The 17,922-nt window shown below is 41.8% G+C and overlaps 1 protein-coding gene across 8 annotated transcripts in view; it reads left to right on the top strand.

Annotated features, from left to right (window-relative positions):
* The window catches only part of robo2 (roundabout, axon guidance receptor, homolog 2 (Drosophila)), a 177,396-nt gene extending 160,633 nt beyond the window's left edge, over positions 1–16,763 (top strand). For 2 of the 8 annotated variants that reach the window (XM_028570045.1, XM_028570051.1), the window contains exons 24-30: positions 3,738–4,001; positions 5,005–5,219; positions 9,823–10,005; positions 10,524–10,682; positions 10,899–11,171; positions 12,599–12,793; positions 13,683–16,762. In XM_028570045.1, the coding sequence (XP_028425846.1) occupies positions 3,738–4,001; positions 5,005–5,219; positions 9,823–10,005; positions 10,524–10,682; positions 10,899–11,171; positions 12,599–12,793; positions 13,683–13,684 (1,291 nt within the window). In that variant the 3' untranslated portion in view covers positions 13,685–16,762. Of the gene's footprint in view, positions 1–3,737; positions 4,002–5,004; positions 5,220–9,822; positions 10,006–10,523; positions 10,683–10,898; positions 11,172–12,598; positions 12,794–13,682 lie in introns of all 8 variants that reach the window. The other 6 variants (XM_028570050.1, XM_028570036.1, XM_028570055.1 and 3 more) reach the window with 6 other exon arrangements.
* Positions 16,764–17,922: the final 1,159 nt, after the last annotated feature.

Raw genomic sequence — 17,922 nt, 5'->3', positions numbered from 1 at the left:
TCTAGACAAAGTTAAATCTTTTAAGTGAATTCAAAAGTGTTGGTCAGTTCTTTGGGATAGCTGAGGTGTAGTGCATAGATCACTCCACAGATTACCAGGAAGGCATTGCCAAGTCTGGGGAGGCTGACCACGGCATCCCTTTCAATGACGACAGTGATTCTCACAGGGTGGTAGTGAACTGGACTTGCGTCATAGTCACTGATGAAAGTAATGAAGCCCACTGCAAACACCATCAAGCTCTGGCTCATCGGACTCATCCTGAATGAATGAAAAAAGAGATACTAATCACAAACTAACACATGGAACAGAACAGATGACACAATTTGTCTTTCCTTAACCAAGTCCCATTGAAATCCAATACATCTTTTACAAAAGAGACCTGGGTCTCATTGTAAGAGTTGAAAAACATAAGATCCATTTTCTGCACATACAGTATGAATTAGCCAAATTACCAGATAATCTAAGTGTTGACTGAAACCAAGGACATTTACAAGAAAATGTTTTACTTTACATTGAATAAAATGCCAATACAGTTCCTTTGTAGTAAGTATTTAGATGAACGGTTTAGATAATAAACAATAAAAATAATGTTGCTCGGGAAAGGGAAGTTTGGGGTGCCCTGCTGGAGCTGCTCCCCCCGCGACCCGACACCGGATAAGCGGACAAAGATGGATGGATGGATGGATGGTTTAGATAATACACAGTAGAATCTGTTAGTGACTTAAGGAGACTCACCGTGCAGGTTCTTAAAAATCCAGAGACGTCCTCGCGCAGATACACAGGAAGGGCGTGGAGAACAGTAGTGCGCTTGGTGTGGATGTCATGGATTTCCTATTCAGATAAAAACAGAATTGTATATACTTAAGAGTTTACAGAACAAAGCTGATTTTAAAACAGACCAATCAGAACATATGTCCACAAATAACCTAGCAAAATTAACATTACTATAAAGAAAAGCAGCCACACTTTAACCTTACTGCATGGTTAATCATCAATAATGCCGTTTCTACAAACCAAAGCTTTACTGTTAAGGGTTTTTACTTTATTCATCTTTGTAATAAAAAGCAGCTTGCCTCCAGCAGGGTCGTTTGTTTTAAAACCGACGCAACACAAGTGGGCGGGCACGGGCAGTTGACTCGTTCATCCGTTGTACAATTCTTCAGTGAGTCTGGGAGTGGTAGCTAGGTCGCAAGTTGTGCTGCTGGATTGTGTAACGTTAGTGGTAACGCTAAGTGGCTAGCTCTATAGCAGCTAACCTATATCTGACAAGTTGCCAATCCCAACAAGACTACTGTGATAAGCCAGTGAAGGGCGGGGGCTTGGAGAAGGTCTACGCTCTCTGAGACAAACACATAAAAACATGTATAAAAGAAGTAAAAGTGAAGGAATGTTAACATTCAAAACTTACAGTAAGTCCAGTGCTGCTCCGTAGGTAGTAACTTTCTGCAAGCCTACTGTCTGTTGCATCCCGCCTTGCTGCGTTGTTCAAACTTTTCTTCTTCTGTGTTTTTCCAAAGAGCGGTAAGGAATCAGTGTAGTATGCAAATTAGCGCCACCTTCTGTTAAAGGTTGAATCAGAGATTAATTTGCCATACAAAATTATCCCTGCAGCTAAAACTTTGAGTATACACTACTTAATCTATTTAAGTACTTTGAACGTTTGGATTTACAGTGTGGAAACTGAAAAGCTGAAGCTTAGGATCATCTCAATATGGCCAAGAGAGTTTTTCAGATCATTTTTTTTGTATTTATCTTTGAAGACATTTAAAGCCAATTAATTATCATCTTATATATATATATATATATACACCCTCAGTTTTTACACGCCCTCATACTCTACTTCTGACTGGCTAGTAGTCCTTACCTAGGTACTGCCAGGGCATGCCCTCATTTGTCATTTGTCTCAGTTATATATATATTTAGGAATAATTTAGGTACATCTAGGTAAATGGTTAAAATATTATGTTACAAATGTAATTTTGTTTATTTTGTGGGCAGCTAAACTAGTAAGTAAACGTATGAGGGGTAAAAATGGAAGTAGAAAACAGAAAATATAATAGCAGTGTAGATTATTTCTATCAACAACTTTACGCTATAAACCCCACCAACATCCAAGATACATCTGAATACTTGTTATTCTTATTATATTCTTATTTTGTAAAATAAACAGCCACAGATAGTAGCATTACGGTGAACCCCCAATGTCTACTGACTGCACCTCATAGAGATTGCCATCTTTGATGTATTTGCACTTGAGCTTGCCTATTGCTATCATTGTGTGTTTCCTCCTCTGACTACGTCAGGAGCAGAGAATCTAGTGTGTTGTTTGCTGGAACAGAAAAGTCAGCGCTTGCCAATGTAAGCAACACCACACATTTCTGTGTGCAATAACAGGGTTCAGCTCTGCTTTCTCTGCAGCTAATTACTGTACTATTGTACATCTGGAGAAAAGGGAAGGATCAATGTGTGCGTACGTTTCCACAGGCAGCCAGATATACACTTATACACAAAAACTCCTACAGATGGTTGCAGATCAAACTATCTGCTGATCCTGTCTTCAATCAATGGGAAGAAAATAAATGGAGAAAAAAAAACAATGTTCAAGTAGTCTCCTGCTGCTGCTGCTGCTGCTGCTGCTGCTACTAGCGTGTAGACACACAGATGGTTTCAGATTAACTATTTGCTGAATTCCAGAGTGGGAAAACAATGATAATTGCATTGTTTCATAAGAGAAAAGCGAGAGACAGACGGACAGAGTGGGGGATTCATACCAGCACAGTGTTATCCACCTCCGAGTTTGAAATAGATGTAAAAAGAAAAAAAGAGTTCTTATAGATGTTTGATGCGATACTAATCACTTTTTAAGCTTATTTCTACACTAATTACATTACTTTTTAAAATCCGCTGACACATTTTAACTTCAGACATACTCTACTGTAAGTACAAAGTAACAGAGGCTTATTTAAGTGATGGTGTGTCTCTCTCTTAGGTTCAGTAGGTGTTATGTCCTCTTACTCCTATTTCCAATGTGGGAGAGTCCTCTGCTTTAATAGGCTATCTGGTAAATGAAGAGTCCTGTGCACTGTAAATCTGAGGCTTCTCTTAATGGCAGCAGATTAAAACAGTTATGTCCTATGGAGTGTGCACTGACAAATTTCTTTAATGAACATTTTCTTTATGGCTAGTATTATTTCAGCGTGTATAAGCACAGCTATGAAGAAGTGAAGCCTGACTACCTCCATAATTCCTCTCAGGACTGTCGTCTAACAAATGCTTTCAAAAGTTGGACAAGGTCACAAAGCTCTAAGTTGGCATATAGGAAATAATATATATTAAAATATTTATATGATGTCTGCGATTCCCTTCCTTTTTCAGTAACCTTTTTACATTTGGGGACATTACCAATATCACAGACCCTAATGTAGTTATGTTTCTGTCCAATTTCTTTTTACATTAAGCATAGCTGCGTTTAACGTGTGATACATTTAGCATGTTTGTTCTTTAAATATAGATGGTCAGGCAAGACTTGAAACAATTAGTTGAATAATCATTTAGTCGATTAACAGAACATTAAATCTGAAAATTATCTTAAGATGAATCAATAAAATAATATAAGTAATACAAATAATAAAAAGTTATTGTTAGTTGCAGCCCTACATCGGACTAAATATTAGATACACAATTTAACACATCAATTGTGAGAACTTTTGTGCAGTAAACATCTCTTCTTACATCAGGTATGAGAGTGATGGTTGGGGCCCGCCCATGCCCGTGCAGACCTATCTTCACCAGGGCATGGAGGATGAGCTGGAGGAGGAGGAGGAGAGGGTTCCCACCCCGCCCATCCGAGGGGTTGCCTCTTCCCCAGCTGCTGTGTCCTTTGGACAGCAGTCCACAGCCACCCTTACCCCTTCTCCTCGGGACGAGATGCAGCCCATGCTGCAGGCCCATTTGGATGAACTGACCAGAGCATACCAACTGGACATGGCAAAGCAGACATGGTAAACACTGCAGTATTAAAGCTCTATCTATCTATCTATCTATCTATCTATCTATCTATCTATCTATCTATCTATCTATCTATCTATCTATCTATTTATCTATCAATCCATCCATCCTGAAATATACTCTATCTTGTTATAGTTGATAAATGTACATTGTTGTCATTTTGAAATGCTTACTGTACATTCTGCTCTGCATGCACTGCTGCCAGGATTTATTTTGGTCCTGCAGTATTCTTCATGTCAACTGTGTGTGCAGCGGAGATAAACCCATTAATCATTTTATTTTAATGGGCCCATGCTACCACTTAGGCGACTACTGTATTTTGCTCACTTTAAGAGACACAATTTCTTACCCGCCGTTGTTTACTCCCCCCACACCCATACGGCACATTCCATTGTTGTGGCGCTCATGCAAGTCAGATGAAGGCCATGCCTCATTCTGTCGGCAACGCAGAGAGACTGGCACTCATTCATAATAGGGAAGTGGGAAGGAGGGGGGGAGAGGGGAGTGACAGGGAAGCCTTGTCAGGAAGGAGATGTCATGTTACCCAGTAATGGATATGTTGGTTAGAGAGCATCTTTGACAACACCAGAGGGCCAGTAATTACAACCAATTCCCACTGCAAATCGCGTCAAAGACATTGCGCTCCTCAAAGAAACGTGGCTGTCAGCAGAGCGGGTAGCCACTGAGGTGACAGCCATGTGTCGACAGGCCTGGAGAGCATGCCTTTGTGCCATCCACAGCAGCAATTAGCGGGTCATTGTGTTAGCATGCAAGCAGCAACATAGAATTTGTGGAATCTTCCAGATTTATTCAGTGCTTCACTTATGAAAGGTCTCTAAAATTAGCTCTACACTTCCACATACATCCTTATTTCTTCACCATCCTGTGGCATAGAAACCACTGAATACACCCTTTATTCTCTCTAGTTCATCATTCCTAGATATAAACTGTATGTTGAGTCCAGTAGAGTAATATGCTGACTCTTTCTCTCCCCAGGCACATGCAGGTAGGCTCTCTTCCTCCCCAGGCTCCAGCTCCTCCTGTGGGCTACGTGTCAAGCACAATGGTTTCTGACCTGGAGACTGACCTGCCTGATGAGGATGAGGAGGACGAGGAAGAGGATGAGGATGAAGGCTATGGAGCCAGGCATCCCCGCGGCATTGAGCACACACCAGGGTCTAGCATGGACAACCTGGACAGCTCTTTAACAGGTATGGTTGATTCTGAATTCTGGCTATTGGGGCGTGTTTTTTAAGCATATTAATGTATTTTAATACAGCATTTGTTTGAGCTATATGTGTGCATGTGTACAAGTAAACTGTATTATTATTTATTGTTTAAATCAAAATGACTACGTTCTAATTACTCTAAATGGGAAAACATTAAATTCCCATTGTTGCTACATCTTGTCTCACAGTAAATGGATCGTTGTTCATGACATGTTCTTCATCAGTGTGCTGTGCGTACATTTTTATGTGAACATGCTTACTGAATGTCGCTCAATCACATTTTTTGAAGCACTTTTGGCAGACTCTGGGGAATTATAATTATCATTTTCAAAAAAGAGATAAGAAAGTCCATGAATTTTAAACAGGATAGTGAGAGGGAAATTAAGAGGAGGGAGAGGCAAGGCGAGCAGGGGAGAGTGACTGTGATTTAACACGCACATAGCACCGGAGCCAGCGCCACCCATATCTTCCCGAGGAGATTTGAAATACATTTCACGTAGGGCATATTCCATTGCAAACTAGAGGCACCATTTCCATTTTTACAACTCACTGAAAACTTTTACAGCCGTCTGTCAGGGGGACATATGAAGGGCAGGACAGATGAAGGGCAGGACTTTGCAGCGGCAGAGCTTTGTTTTGGACTGCTGCTGTCATACTGACCAGGCCACACTATCCATCTATAAACTACAGGGTAAAACTGAAGCGATATTTCTGGAAAATGTATGACATTTGGCTATCATGCAATATAGAGACAAGTTGTTTTACAAAACGCTGGTGTGGTGTAACCTTGTGGCACTGTATATCTAGCAGGTCTTCCAATAAAGTCTGTGGGGGTGTTCTCATTGCCTAGTGGTTCCCTGCAAAGTGGACTGCACAGGGTATTCAGCCATGTTAAGTAAGATTCCAAACCGTAGGGATTAAAAATGCTCAGTTTAAAGGGAACTGTGTAGGGAAGAACTGAACAACGGTTCATCACTTCGCCGGACGTTGACAAGCAAGACTACCCATCAGTCATAGCGCCTTGCTGGAATGACACTATACTTCTTGTAAAATAATCCCCAAGTTACATACATTGTAATGGAATATGTTTTTATTAGTATCAGTTTTTATTTTAATATATTATTTCAGTAGTGTAACATTTCCACAGTAGCAGTAACGTATCCAAGTGATATCTGCGTTGGTGACGTTGCAGGGTGTTCCAAATGGAGGAATTTTGTCGAGGGAAGTTCCCTTAACTGACATTCCCTAAACAGGGAGCAGGGAGTACTGTTTATGTACACGAATGTGGAACAAAACGCAGCTTGTGAATACTAAAAAATAATATCCATATTGGGTAATTTATGGGTGTAAAGAAACAGGGAGCGAATAGGAAATATACTGTATGTGAAGGTAGAGGAGCTGAGCCAGTTGAGAGAGAAGGCATGAGAATAAAAGGGTTGACGGCGCTGCTTGTTGGTCTACCCTGTCAGTGGCAGCCCTAAGGAGTAGTTTTCCATTGGATGATGGAACAGTGGCTTTGGTTACGCTGACACATGCTACTGCTGATGTATTTAGAGGAATATAAAGCAGCAACTGGGCCCTAATCTACTGCATCTCTCCGCCACTGTATTACTCTGAAGACAGCACTATTTCTTCTTATCTCTCTGCAAGTCTGCCTTGCACCCCATCGGTTTACAACACAGACACGGTCACAGCTCCAGGGTTAGCGGGAGGAAGGGAGGGAGGATAGGGGAAACCGCTGAGATTTATTGTGGCCTCCATTTTGAGGCTGTACAAATAGGGGAGGGTAGGAGTGAGATTCCTGTCAAGCCTCGCTTGATAGATTTGTCGTTGTTTTAATAATATGGAAATAGGTCTGTTTTCATAATGTTAAACCAAAGGCCAGTAAATCAAACATTTTCACTGATGCCCCAAAAAAAAACGGCAGCCTTCTCTTCTGGTGGCCATTTTTCTCCAGCAGATTGTCTGCACGGGCTTTCCAATGTGTAATTCTATTCTTTGAGATAATACAACACATTTTTTTGGCAGATAAATGTAAATCTTGATGTTGTTTGGGGTATTGCAGAGCCATGTCATGCTTGAGCCAGAGAGATGAAGTGAACACATAGGTATTACTTGGCTTTTGTGTGTAGGTGTTATAGGTCGTGTAAAGTTGAGCTGTGGTAGCAGTGAGGCTGATACGCCTACAGTGAGCTGGAAGCCGGGCTGTTCTAGGCGATTACTCTCCCATAAAGCCTTGCCAGGTTTGTGAGGAGCGGGGTCACGTCTCCTGACGGCAGGTAGAGACGCCTGCTCGTCAGGGGGAATGATTTTCCTGCCTAACGACATGCAGATTAGGGTTTCCGTCAGTATAAATCAGTTTTAGTGGCAGGAAGGTCCTGGGCTGGGTTTTACTGCCACCAACTATCTCCCGTTTACTGGCCTTTCTCTAACCATGCGTAGAGCATGGGAGGTGTCAGCCAGTGGTTTTTAGAGTGGATGGCTTGGCCCATTGCTCTCGTTCAAGACACGATAAAATGACAGACCCATAGTGCAAACCTTTGTCTGGAGCTACAGAAAAAAATTGCACATTTCTAGGGCAAAAAGAAAACTTGATTGGATTTTTATCAAATTATGTGACAATGATCACACTTTGATTGGACTGCTATTTCTGAGAATAGAAGTGCTCCAGAGGTTCAGCAGTAGAAAGTGGCAGTTAGTGCAACTGAAAAGTCATTCTGTGATTTGATTTGCTGAGGCAGTGTTCCTTCGCTGAGCCGGAGGAGTTGGAAGCTTCAGTGCTTTGGCTGGCACTGCCTATACTTCAATATCTGCTCTATTCTTTGTGGGAGGATTGGACCCAGTGGAATTGCTGTCTTTCTTTCTTTGAGAAAAACTCTTAGAAAAGAATTTCAAAGAAAATAGCAAGGCAAGATGGAGGACTCGAAGTAGTTACTGCCTTGGATTTCAGGTAGTGCTGTAAAAATGGGTTGTGTAAGGGGTTCTCTACCTTATGCAAGCTTATATTTTATAGAAGCTTCCATTAATCTGAGACAAAATTGTCCCTCCTATTGCAGTAAAATTACTGCAATAGGAGGGAAAATCTGTTGCAACTTCAGCTGTTGAAGGTGCAATTCCCTGAACATCCAGTGACTGAGTAACCACTTCTTTGGCCCCGTTTTCAGCTGGTATTAAATGATTTATTATTTGAGATATATGGTTTAAGACGCAGAGACTCACAGATGGGGAAGTTGAAAAACTCTTTGAATGGGGATTCCCCAGTTCATCTGGATAAATAACCCGCAATCATAATACCAAGTGTTATTTGACATTTTAAATGTGTCATATTGTATTGTACCAACTTAGAGACCAGTCTCCATTGTCTCTTCATTTAAATCGCAGAACTCTGCCAACTGCCCTGGCCAAGATTATTCCAACTTTTGTATCATACTGACCTTTTAATAAATCCTGCTGCTAACTTTTGTCCCCATTGCTCCCTCTACAACCTTTACCCTCACATCTCCCCAGTTCTCTGTTCAATCACATCATTCTTGTGTTCTGTGTGAGGGAGAGATAGAGTGTGTGAGCACAGCACTTGGGTTTATGCCACTTAAGCAAAGTCTGCCAAACCAGTCCCACTGAAAGCTGTCACATTAGCCGACTGTTCTCTGTGTTTTTGCTTGCCAAAGCGGCATATTTTTTATTGGCAGGCTGATACTTTTATATTTAAAGTGCTGGCCTAGCTTTTTATGTGAAGAAAAAAAAGTATGAAGAAAATACTTACAGTAGCATAAGATGTATGAGCCAAAACTCTTACAATATGTACACATCTTTCTAATGCGCACGCTTTTGATCCTGTCAAATACTCAATACTGTTAGTTAAGCAGGGTATAGATTTAATCTCCCATCTTTTAATCATATTTAAAGTAACATACTGTATATGTGTAGCATGTGCGTCTTAAACAAAAATCTCTCCTTTCTTAAAGCAGCTTTTAGACAGTGGTGGCTGTGCATTTTTAAACAGGAATGAAGAAAACTGTGTGCACTGCATACCACCAGGTGTTTGATTTAATACACTGTTTTGTGAGATGCTTCATCTGTGTCACCTGAGGCAGTTTTCTAGCTAACTCCGCTCTGCACAGGTGCGCTCATTGTTCTTTATCAAAAGAAGAGCAAAATGAATTGATGCCAGTCCTGCTGTTCCACTGTGTACATTCTTCTGTGTGTGTGTGTGTGTGCGTGCGTGCGTGCGTGCGTGCGTGCGTGCGTGCGTGCGTGCGTGCACAATATACCTGTATGTCCTGAATGTGTTTGTAGTTGATGAAAGAGGACAGGCCAGAACAGAATGACTATACAAAAGCACTCACCTGCAAGAAGAGAAATGCCCTGCAGCAAATACGAAATAATTTAAATGCAGGAGGTTAATATTACCTCTTTTTTATAAGATCACTCAATACATTCATCAATCCAAATGTGGAATTACAGCACAGGTGTTCAAAATGTCAGATCATATGTCCATTAGAATTTTAGTATTTTGAAGAAAGATATTCATTCACACACACAGTTCAACACACTCACACTTGCTGCTACCTGTGGTGTCCCACAGGGTCCATGGTGAATGGGTGGGGCTCAGCCTCGGAGGATGACCGTAATTTCTCCAGCCATAGGTCCAGTTTGGGCAGTTCGTCTGATGGCTCCATCTTTACCCACTGTAGCTTTGCCCAGGCCCTGGTGGCCGCTGCAGACAAGGCAGGCTACCGCCTAGAGGGCACGAGCCTCAGCAAGAGAGGTTGGTGTGTGGAGATCGGCTACAAACTGCTGGACTGCAACTTCTACCAGTAGCAGATGATTTGTTCCTTTCTGCTCTGATTCTTCCTCTTGTCATCCATTGGCTGATGTTTTCCCCGATAATGTTGGCTTCATGTTGGATATCCTCTGCTGCTTGTGGACGCTGTGCCCAGGCTGTGCATGGCACCTTTTGTACATGGCTGGACTGCGGATATCTCCCTATCCCCAACTTTCACTCAGTTCTTCTATGACTGATCTGGCTTTTGCACTCTGGCTTTCTTGGGTTAAATGAGTAATAATAGCTGGGTGAAATGTTATACTTGCAACCTTTTACAGACTTTCTCCAAAGTGCCTTCTCCTCTAATGGAAACCTTTACCTTTTAGTTTTTTAATAGGTTTTTTAATCTTAATTGATAACCTCTACACTTCTTGATGACAGCCTGAGCTCCACTATCTAGGCATTGGCTTCTGAATGTCTTTATTAACCAGGTGGCTTGTGGTCCTGTATCCCCCTTGCAGGTAAAGGCTTGTCCCACAGGCCCCGGCCCAGCAGTCCATTCTCAACAGATGGCAGCACAGTCGGCACACACAGCTTGGGCCACCAGAGGGCCACCAGGCCAACACGCAAACCCCGAAGCCAGGGCACAGCACCCCACCGGAGAGATGCTGGTGCAGACGGTGAGGCAGTGACTGAAAACACATTTGAAATAGTTTATGTTCTCTTGAAACATCTGTTGTTGTTTTATAAACAAGGACTTATATCAATATGTAATTATATTATTGGATGGAAATGTGTCTGGACATGATTCTTTAGATTCATACAAGTAAAGTACATCTTATAAGTAATTTACGGCTTTAGTTAATTCATTCTGGGGGTTTCCCCTTTTGGCACAGACCTACCTCCTCCCCCTGAGCCTCCTCCCTGTCAGGGGCAGGGCCGTATCCAGGGGGCCCGCAGTGTAAGCAGCATGGTACCCCCTACAGATAGGAAGGCTTCATCTCTGGAGCGCACACCTTTGTCAGGAGCCCTGTCTGGGCTAGATGACACGAAGAGCTCCATTGACATGCAGACACGCACTTCTCTGGAACATCATCATCATCGCCAGGCTCAGGACAGGCTGGGCTCCATGGACCGAGCTGAGGACGGGCGCAGGGGACACAAAACAGGTACTACAGCCATGCAAACAGGCAGACTGCTTTGTCAGGGGATCACCAAACTTATTCCGATTCATTCTTTTAAAATCCATCTGACTGAGACTGCACCAAATGTTGAACTGACAGATGCATGGATAGACCATCGCTAGAGCCATGCTGCTAGCATGGTTACAAAACGTTCACTTAAGTCAATCACATATCATGTTAGGGTGGTGCACTCTCAGCTTTACTTAAGCATCTACCCTATTTATTTCTAAAAAAGAGGGGCTAACAAAATTATGTGTAATATATTTATCACTTAAATGGTTTTTGCTGACTTCCAACGATTCATTAAGAAGAAATTAAAACCTCTAGGCTTCACATTCTAAACAAGTGGAGATGTTCCTGTTCTTGGCTGAAGTACTTGTTTTAATAAAGAGATCGCTCATCGCAAAATTTGCAAGAAAACAACAAGAACACAGGAGTTTTGCTGCTACGGTGGTTTGACAGTGAGGGATTTCTTGTGTCGAAGTTAGCTTTCATGCTGCGTTGAGACTGGGCTCCCATGAACAGATTGCACTGTCTGCCACTTGCTCTGGTTTCCAGAATGCCCCACTCAGCCTCCCCATTGCCCCTGTAACTGTTGCCAATATCATCCTGCTCCGCTCCAAGAAAGGCAGGAGGCCCCAGCAACTGAAATGCACTCTAATCGCTTCGGCTTTCTTTTCTCACACAAACAGCAGCCACTCTAAACCCCATCTGTGTGTGTGTGTGTGTGTGTGTGTGTGTGTGTGTGTGTGTGTGTGTGTGTGTGTGTGTGTGTGTTCGTGCGTGCGTGTGTGTGTGTGTGTGTGTGTGTTCGTGCGTGTGTGCGTGTGTGCGTGTGACCATTAGAGCTCTCCATGCTGTGCTGCCTGCCCCCTCTTTGTGCCAGGACTTTCTCAGACAGTTAATCTGAGACTGTGAGACAAAGACAGGTGCCACAATCAGCATCTTTACAAAAAGCCCATAGGTGAATTCCCTTATGTGTCAGAGTGCCTACTGATTCACAGTAGAATCCACTGAGGTCGGGGCAGACTCTATTGCAGTCATTAGCGGAGCAGTGGGAAGCAGTTTGATGAGATTTCACGCAACGACGGAGACTGCTGAGGGTCAATGTTATGCTGCCCTGCAGCAGGGGGTGCCACAGCAGCCAGTGGTCCCTCTGTTATTGTATTTACCCCATCATAAGGCTGGTAGCTGCAAGGCCATGTGTGAGGCTGAGAGTCCTCTCTGTGGCACGCCCTGGCATAGCTTGTTGGCACCGCCACTTTGCAGATGTCAGGAGGAGGAGGGGGGGTTGCAAAGTGCTCTTTGTCTCTTAATGCATCAGATGTTAGATGTGTTTCACTGCAACACTAAAAGTCATATGTCTGCTTTTCAAACTTTCCGTATGCCTTTCCATCCCTCTGTGTTTTCAGAGGACGGATACCTGCCATACAACAAACCATCCTTTCCCTCTCCTGGTGGTCACAGCTCCTCTGGCACAGCCTCCTCCAAGGGCTCGACAGGACCACGCAAGGCCGAAGGTCCACGACAGCCACAGCAGTGGACCGCCACAGAGCACGCTGAATTCCTGGGGACCAATGGACAGGGACAGTACTCGGGAGAGTTATGTGAGTAATTCCGTATTTTACAGCAGGGTTTTAGGATATACGGCACTGCATGTGTAGTGACAAAAATAAGTCATATTGTGTAGTCCAACAATTCTGACAACACAATTCTCGCAACTTCACTGTGACAACAAGACTCTGGGAGGTTACTGCACCTGGCTGTCGCTGAGGAGTTACAGCACACAAGTTGTGTATGGCTTAATCAAACAACATGTTAACGAGTGAGCTTTAAAGCTGTTGATAGGTTTACAGTATATTTTAAACTTAAGAGAAACTCAGGCTAGCCGTTTTCCAGTCTTGTAGCCTTTAGTTAATTTTTGTTTAGCTTGGTACAGTATCTTTGTTAGCTGTGTAGCTGTCATGTACATTTGTTCAAAAATAGTGACAGCTATTGTGACGTAGAGTTAAATGCCTTTTATGTGACAGCAAACTTTGCTAATAGAGTTTGTTTTCCAATTCTGATGTATGCTAAGCTAAGCTAAGCTTGGGCAGCATGGTGGCCCAATGGATAGCCCTGTGGTCTCACAGCAAGAAGGTTCTGGGTTCTAGTCTAGGTGGTTCTGGGCCTTTCTGTGTGGAGTTTGTATGTTCTCCCCATGTTTGCGTGGGTTTCCTCCGGGTGCTCCGGTTTCCCCCACCATCAAAAAACATGTATGAGGTTCTCCAGTCAGTGCCCACTGGCTCAGATCTGGAGTTGGTCCCTCGCTGGGATTGGCTGCCCACTGCTCCCTTGAGGAATGGGTTAAATGCAGAGAATGAATTTTGCTATGTGTATGTGACAATAAAGTACCTTTACCCAAATTACCCAAAATGTTTCTTCTTTTTCCTTTAAATAAACCTGCCACTTCTCAATTTAGATACATGTTTCATTAATGTCCCTTGCTTCCCACAGAGTGATCTGCCTGGGATGTGAACTGGAGAAAACCCAGCCTGTCCTCGAGAGAACGACGCCCTCCTTGTTGAGGTGACAGACTTTGTCCTCTGTGTGTTCTCAGAGGGAAGGAGTGCAGCAGAGGGCACGGCAGAGAAAAGCAGTGTCACAGAACTGTAAATGTGATGTATAGACACAGACATACTGTACATCTCACTATGTTTTCGTCCTCAAGAAAATATTTTCCACCTCCTACCTTACTGTAATTTTCGTTTTGTTAGAAAAAGGCAAGTAAAAAAAAAAAAAAGAAAACATCTATACGAGAACACATTTTCTGGTAACTGCCCTTGGAGAAAAGGGGATTTTGGTTCCTGTAAATATCTTCTTTAACTTGTTGTTGCATTGCTATGCAAGCCTAATTCAGTTTAAGCTTTTAATTTCTTATATACAGAAACAGTTGGTTTTATCTGGTTATTTGTATTATATGTGAATTGAGTGGCTGTTGTGCCATAAAATAATTGTTTTATAATCCATTGTTTGTTAATAGTTACCATTAATTATTATCATTATTATTATTAATTATTGTTTTTGCACTGCAATTTTTGGTGATAAGCACAAAAACATAGCTCCTGCTGACATGAAGAACCGGAAGAATATGTGAAGAGGAGTTTCTGTACTGTAAAGTAAAGAGAAGAAAATTATATACTAATGTACAGAGAGATATTAAAGAGTACGGCTTTGCTCACAGACAGCAACTAAGGCACCCATTTCCATAGTTGAGACTAATTGGGTGGAAGACATACAAGGTTCCCGAGGGTCTGAAAGGCAGATATGAGGCTGGGAGAATTGTACACAGAGGATACTGTATTATTGTAGGTGATTGAGTTGATTATTTAATTCCTAATTAACTGACCTAAAACAATTGTTTGATTTCAGAGACATTGAGTGGTGAAGGCGTTGGGCAACTCCAGCCATTGCCCTGTTTTTAGAAGAAAAAAAAGTGTCTCCAAGCATTTTAATTTTAGTTTTTTCTGATTTACTGCCTGAATAATTATACTACACAGAGTTCACGCTCCATTCAGTATAACAGCACACTAACCATAAAACAGCCAAAAGGGACGAGGAGTCAGGGAAATCTGTCCACATGCTGTACTTCAGTCATAGCACTTACAGAGGCAGATTCATGATTCTTCTACAGCCTTAACTTTAGCTATGATTAGTAGCAATGATACTCCCAAACCTGCCTAAAACACCAGTGGAGCAACATCATTTGTTTACATCTTTTATGTTTTGAATTTTTGTCTTTAGTTTCATCATTTTAATATTGTTTGCTTTTTTGAGCACTTACAGTTTTATTTGATATTATTTGTGGTACATTGTCATCCAAGAAAACATCACAGTGACCTGTTGGGTCCAGTTTAGTGCTGTTAAAATTAGATAATCTATTAAAGCAGTTGTTGCTACAGTTGCCAGTACACTATGGTCAGCAGAGCCGTGTCTCAGTACCTTTTGAGAAGAAATGGTGTGTGTATGATTTCCAATGTAGCTTTGAGTCACTGTTTAATTCCAAACGGTGACGTGAAAACAGAGAAAAGCCTTGTTTATGAACTAGCAGTTCCCACTGCCTTCATGTCTACAGCCACAGTGTGGAGCAGAACACTTTCTGTCTGCCTGACCGCCACAAAACACACTTATCATCTGCTGCTTTCGACTTCTCAGCCTCTGAATCTCAATTCTTTTTGTCAATTCAGACAATGTTTTTTATTGGTTGTCCTTTTTTAATGAAAAAGCTTGTTTATTTGTATGCCTTTTATGGACTACAAAACGCTGCTTACAACAATGTTTTCAATATTAATGTTCAGGATTTTTGTGGTTCAATGACTGTTTGTTTTGTCTTTTTTTGTACTGCTAATGTTGATAAAAAGGGGGGGTGGAAACAAAAGGCCGTCAGATGCTGTTGTACTTATTGTCGTCATGCCATCGTCATTTTATATCATCCACCCAGTGGCCAGTGTTCTGGAAATGAGGTGCAAAGAGTATCTCAGGTTATTTTACATTCTGGTGGTGTTTATGTATGTGTATATATGTGTATATATCCATACGCATCTCCACTTGATTATGCCATTCCATTTTCATTGACAAAAATATCCCTCTCATGTCCGATTCTGTCGTCCCCCCTCTTTTCTTTTCTGCTGTGGATTTTGATTCCAAGTATAATGTGCTGGTTCATCCACCTTAAGACAAGATGTCAGTAAAAGAACATACCAAATTAAGATTGATATTTCTAATGTCTAATGCGTTTTAGTGTCTCTTTAATACTCATTGTTTTCTTTTAAATCACAGTGTCGTTTTGTATTTATTAAAATGATAATAAAAGTATATTGTGAAATATGCATAAAGATTCGTGGAATATAAAATGTGTTTTTTGTTCCTTTGTAAAGTTTGCTGTCAGAGCCGAGCAGTGAGGCCTTAAGGAGCTGATCGGCACACAGTGCTCACAGCGCGGTGAGGTGCCGGGTCACTAGTCGTCCGAGTCACTCTTCGTCCTGCATGTTCAGCGCACTGCTCCTCTCATGTCAAAACTTCAGAAACTTAAAACCTTTTTTGAACACAAGGAGCAAAAACGCTCACAATTTGCTTGTCGAGACAGTAGAGAAAACGTCTTTTTGGAAGGATGAAAGTACTTTGGCTTTCCCTCTCTTTTATTCATTTTCTCAATATTGTTGATTCTTTGTAGCCTATCTGTGTCTTGCCTTTTTGCTATAAAAGAGGATTAAAAGTGACAAAAAGAGAAAGTTGTTGGGTGAAGTCTTTCTGTACAGTATGGATGTGAGGTGACACTCCAGTCCAATGCCATTTCTACAGTACAGTTCATTAGGATTTTTTTTCTCCTGTAAACCACCTTCTGTATTCACTTGCATGTCCTTATCCAAGAAGAGAGTGAATCAAGAAAATAAACTTTTACAGTCTCATTCCCATGTCCTGTAAGATAAATCATGTTCTTTTATTTCCTTGTACCTGGATCAATATCAAATAAAATATTTTTGAAAAATGAAAATGCCTAAAATTCTGTTTGTCTTTAATAGAAAGACTTCTGTACAGATGAATGGACAAGTCCAAATTGGGTATAAAACAAGAAAGAATAATGCCAATTCATGTCTCTTGGCTGTATTTGTGTATGAATATGTAAAAATAAATTCACCTTTATTTTACCAGGCAAGTCATTAAAAACAGGATCTTACTTACAATGGCAGTCTGCCAAGTGGCAAAGCCACTTAGGGAAAGGGAATGAGGTTTTTTTGTGTAGTTTGTGTAGACTACTTTCTTAGACTGTAGCTACAACAACATGAAAGATGGCAAGTTTGCATGATTGTCCAAAAACATGCCCCCTGTGATATCTTGATAGTGTTTGACTCAGCAACGTGTGTAGTTATTTTGTACTGTGTATGTGTGTGTGTGTGTGTGTGTGTACATGTGCACTCGAGATGTGTAGCCTACCGTGTGTGTTTGTGAAAGAGCTCCTGACTCAGCTGTGCTTCTTATGTCAAACCAATCCGTACTTTGATCCTTCTAAAGGAGCAGCTTCAAACACAAATCCAAATCTCCTAAATCACTAAGACAGGCAGCTTGCTTTCAAACTCTCACAGTAAAATAACTTGTGAAAGAAATGCAAAACTGGATATATAACAGCTTCTGTATCAGCATTTTCTGCAAATATAAATTCACAAAAAAGTTTGCTCTTGTTCTCTTATATTTGTTTATATATTTTCAGAGTTGTTGTGACCTCTACTCCATTTCCTAATGGCGCCCATAGTATTAATCTTTACCGGAGCGCCCCAGTAGCCGAATGGTTACAGTGCAAACCATATGACCCTGGTTCGATTCTAATTGGGGACCTTGCATGCATGCTGCCCCTCTCTGGCCCCAGTGTTTCCTGTTTGCCTCTTAACTATCAACTACTGCGGGGAGACGGATGGTGAGGGAAGCTCTGCAGCTTGAGCCTTAAACCCCTTGAAGTGTTTTAGCTGCAATGGCTGTCTCACAAGGCTGTGTTCTTATTGTCCATAAAAGTGGGAGAACTACAAACCAATTCATTGCATAAGGAGTGCTGCCACTTTATGTCAAGTGATGAAAGAAGGCCAACCCCAGTGGTTTGCATTCCACATGATGCTACCATAGACTGTATATAAAACTGGGTGCTACCTAATGGGCCTTGTGGCAAGGTGCCCTCTTTTCAGAGATCTGTGCAACAGCCCTTCGT

Source organism: Perca flavescens, chromosome 3, assembly GCF_004354835.1.
Source record: "Perca flavescens isolate YP-PL-M2 chromosome 3, PFLA_1.0, whole genome shotgun sequence".
Classification (NCBI taxonomy): Eukaryota; Metazoa; Chordata; class Actinopteri; order Perciformes; family Percidae; genus Perca; species Perca flavescens.
This window is presented reverse-complemented; position numbering and strand designations above follow the sequence as displayed.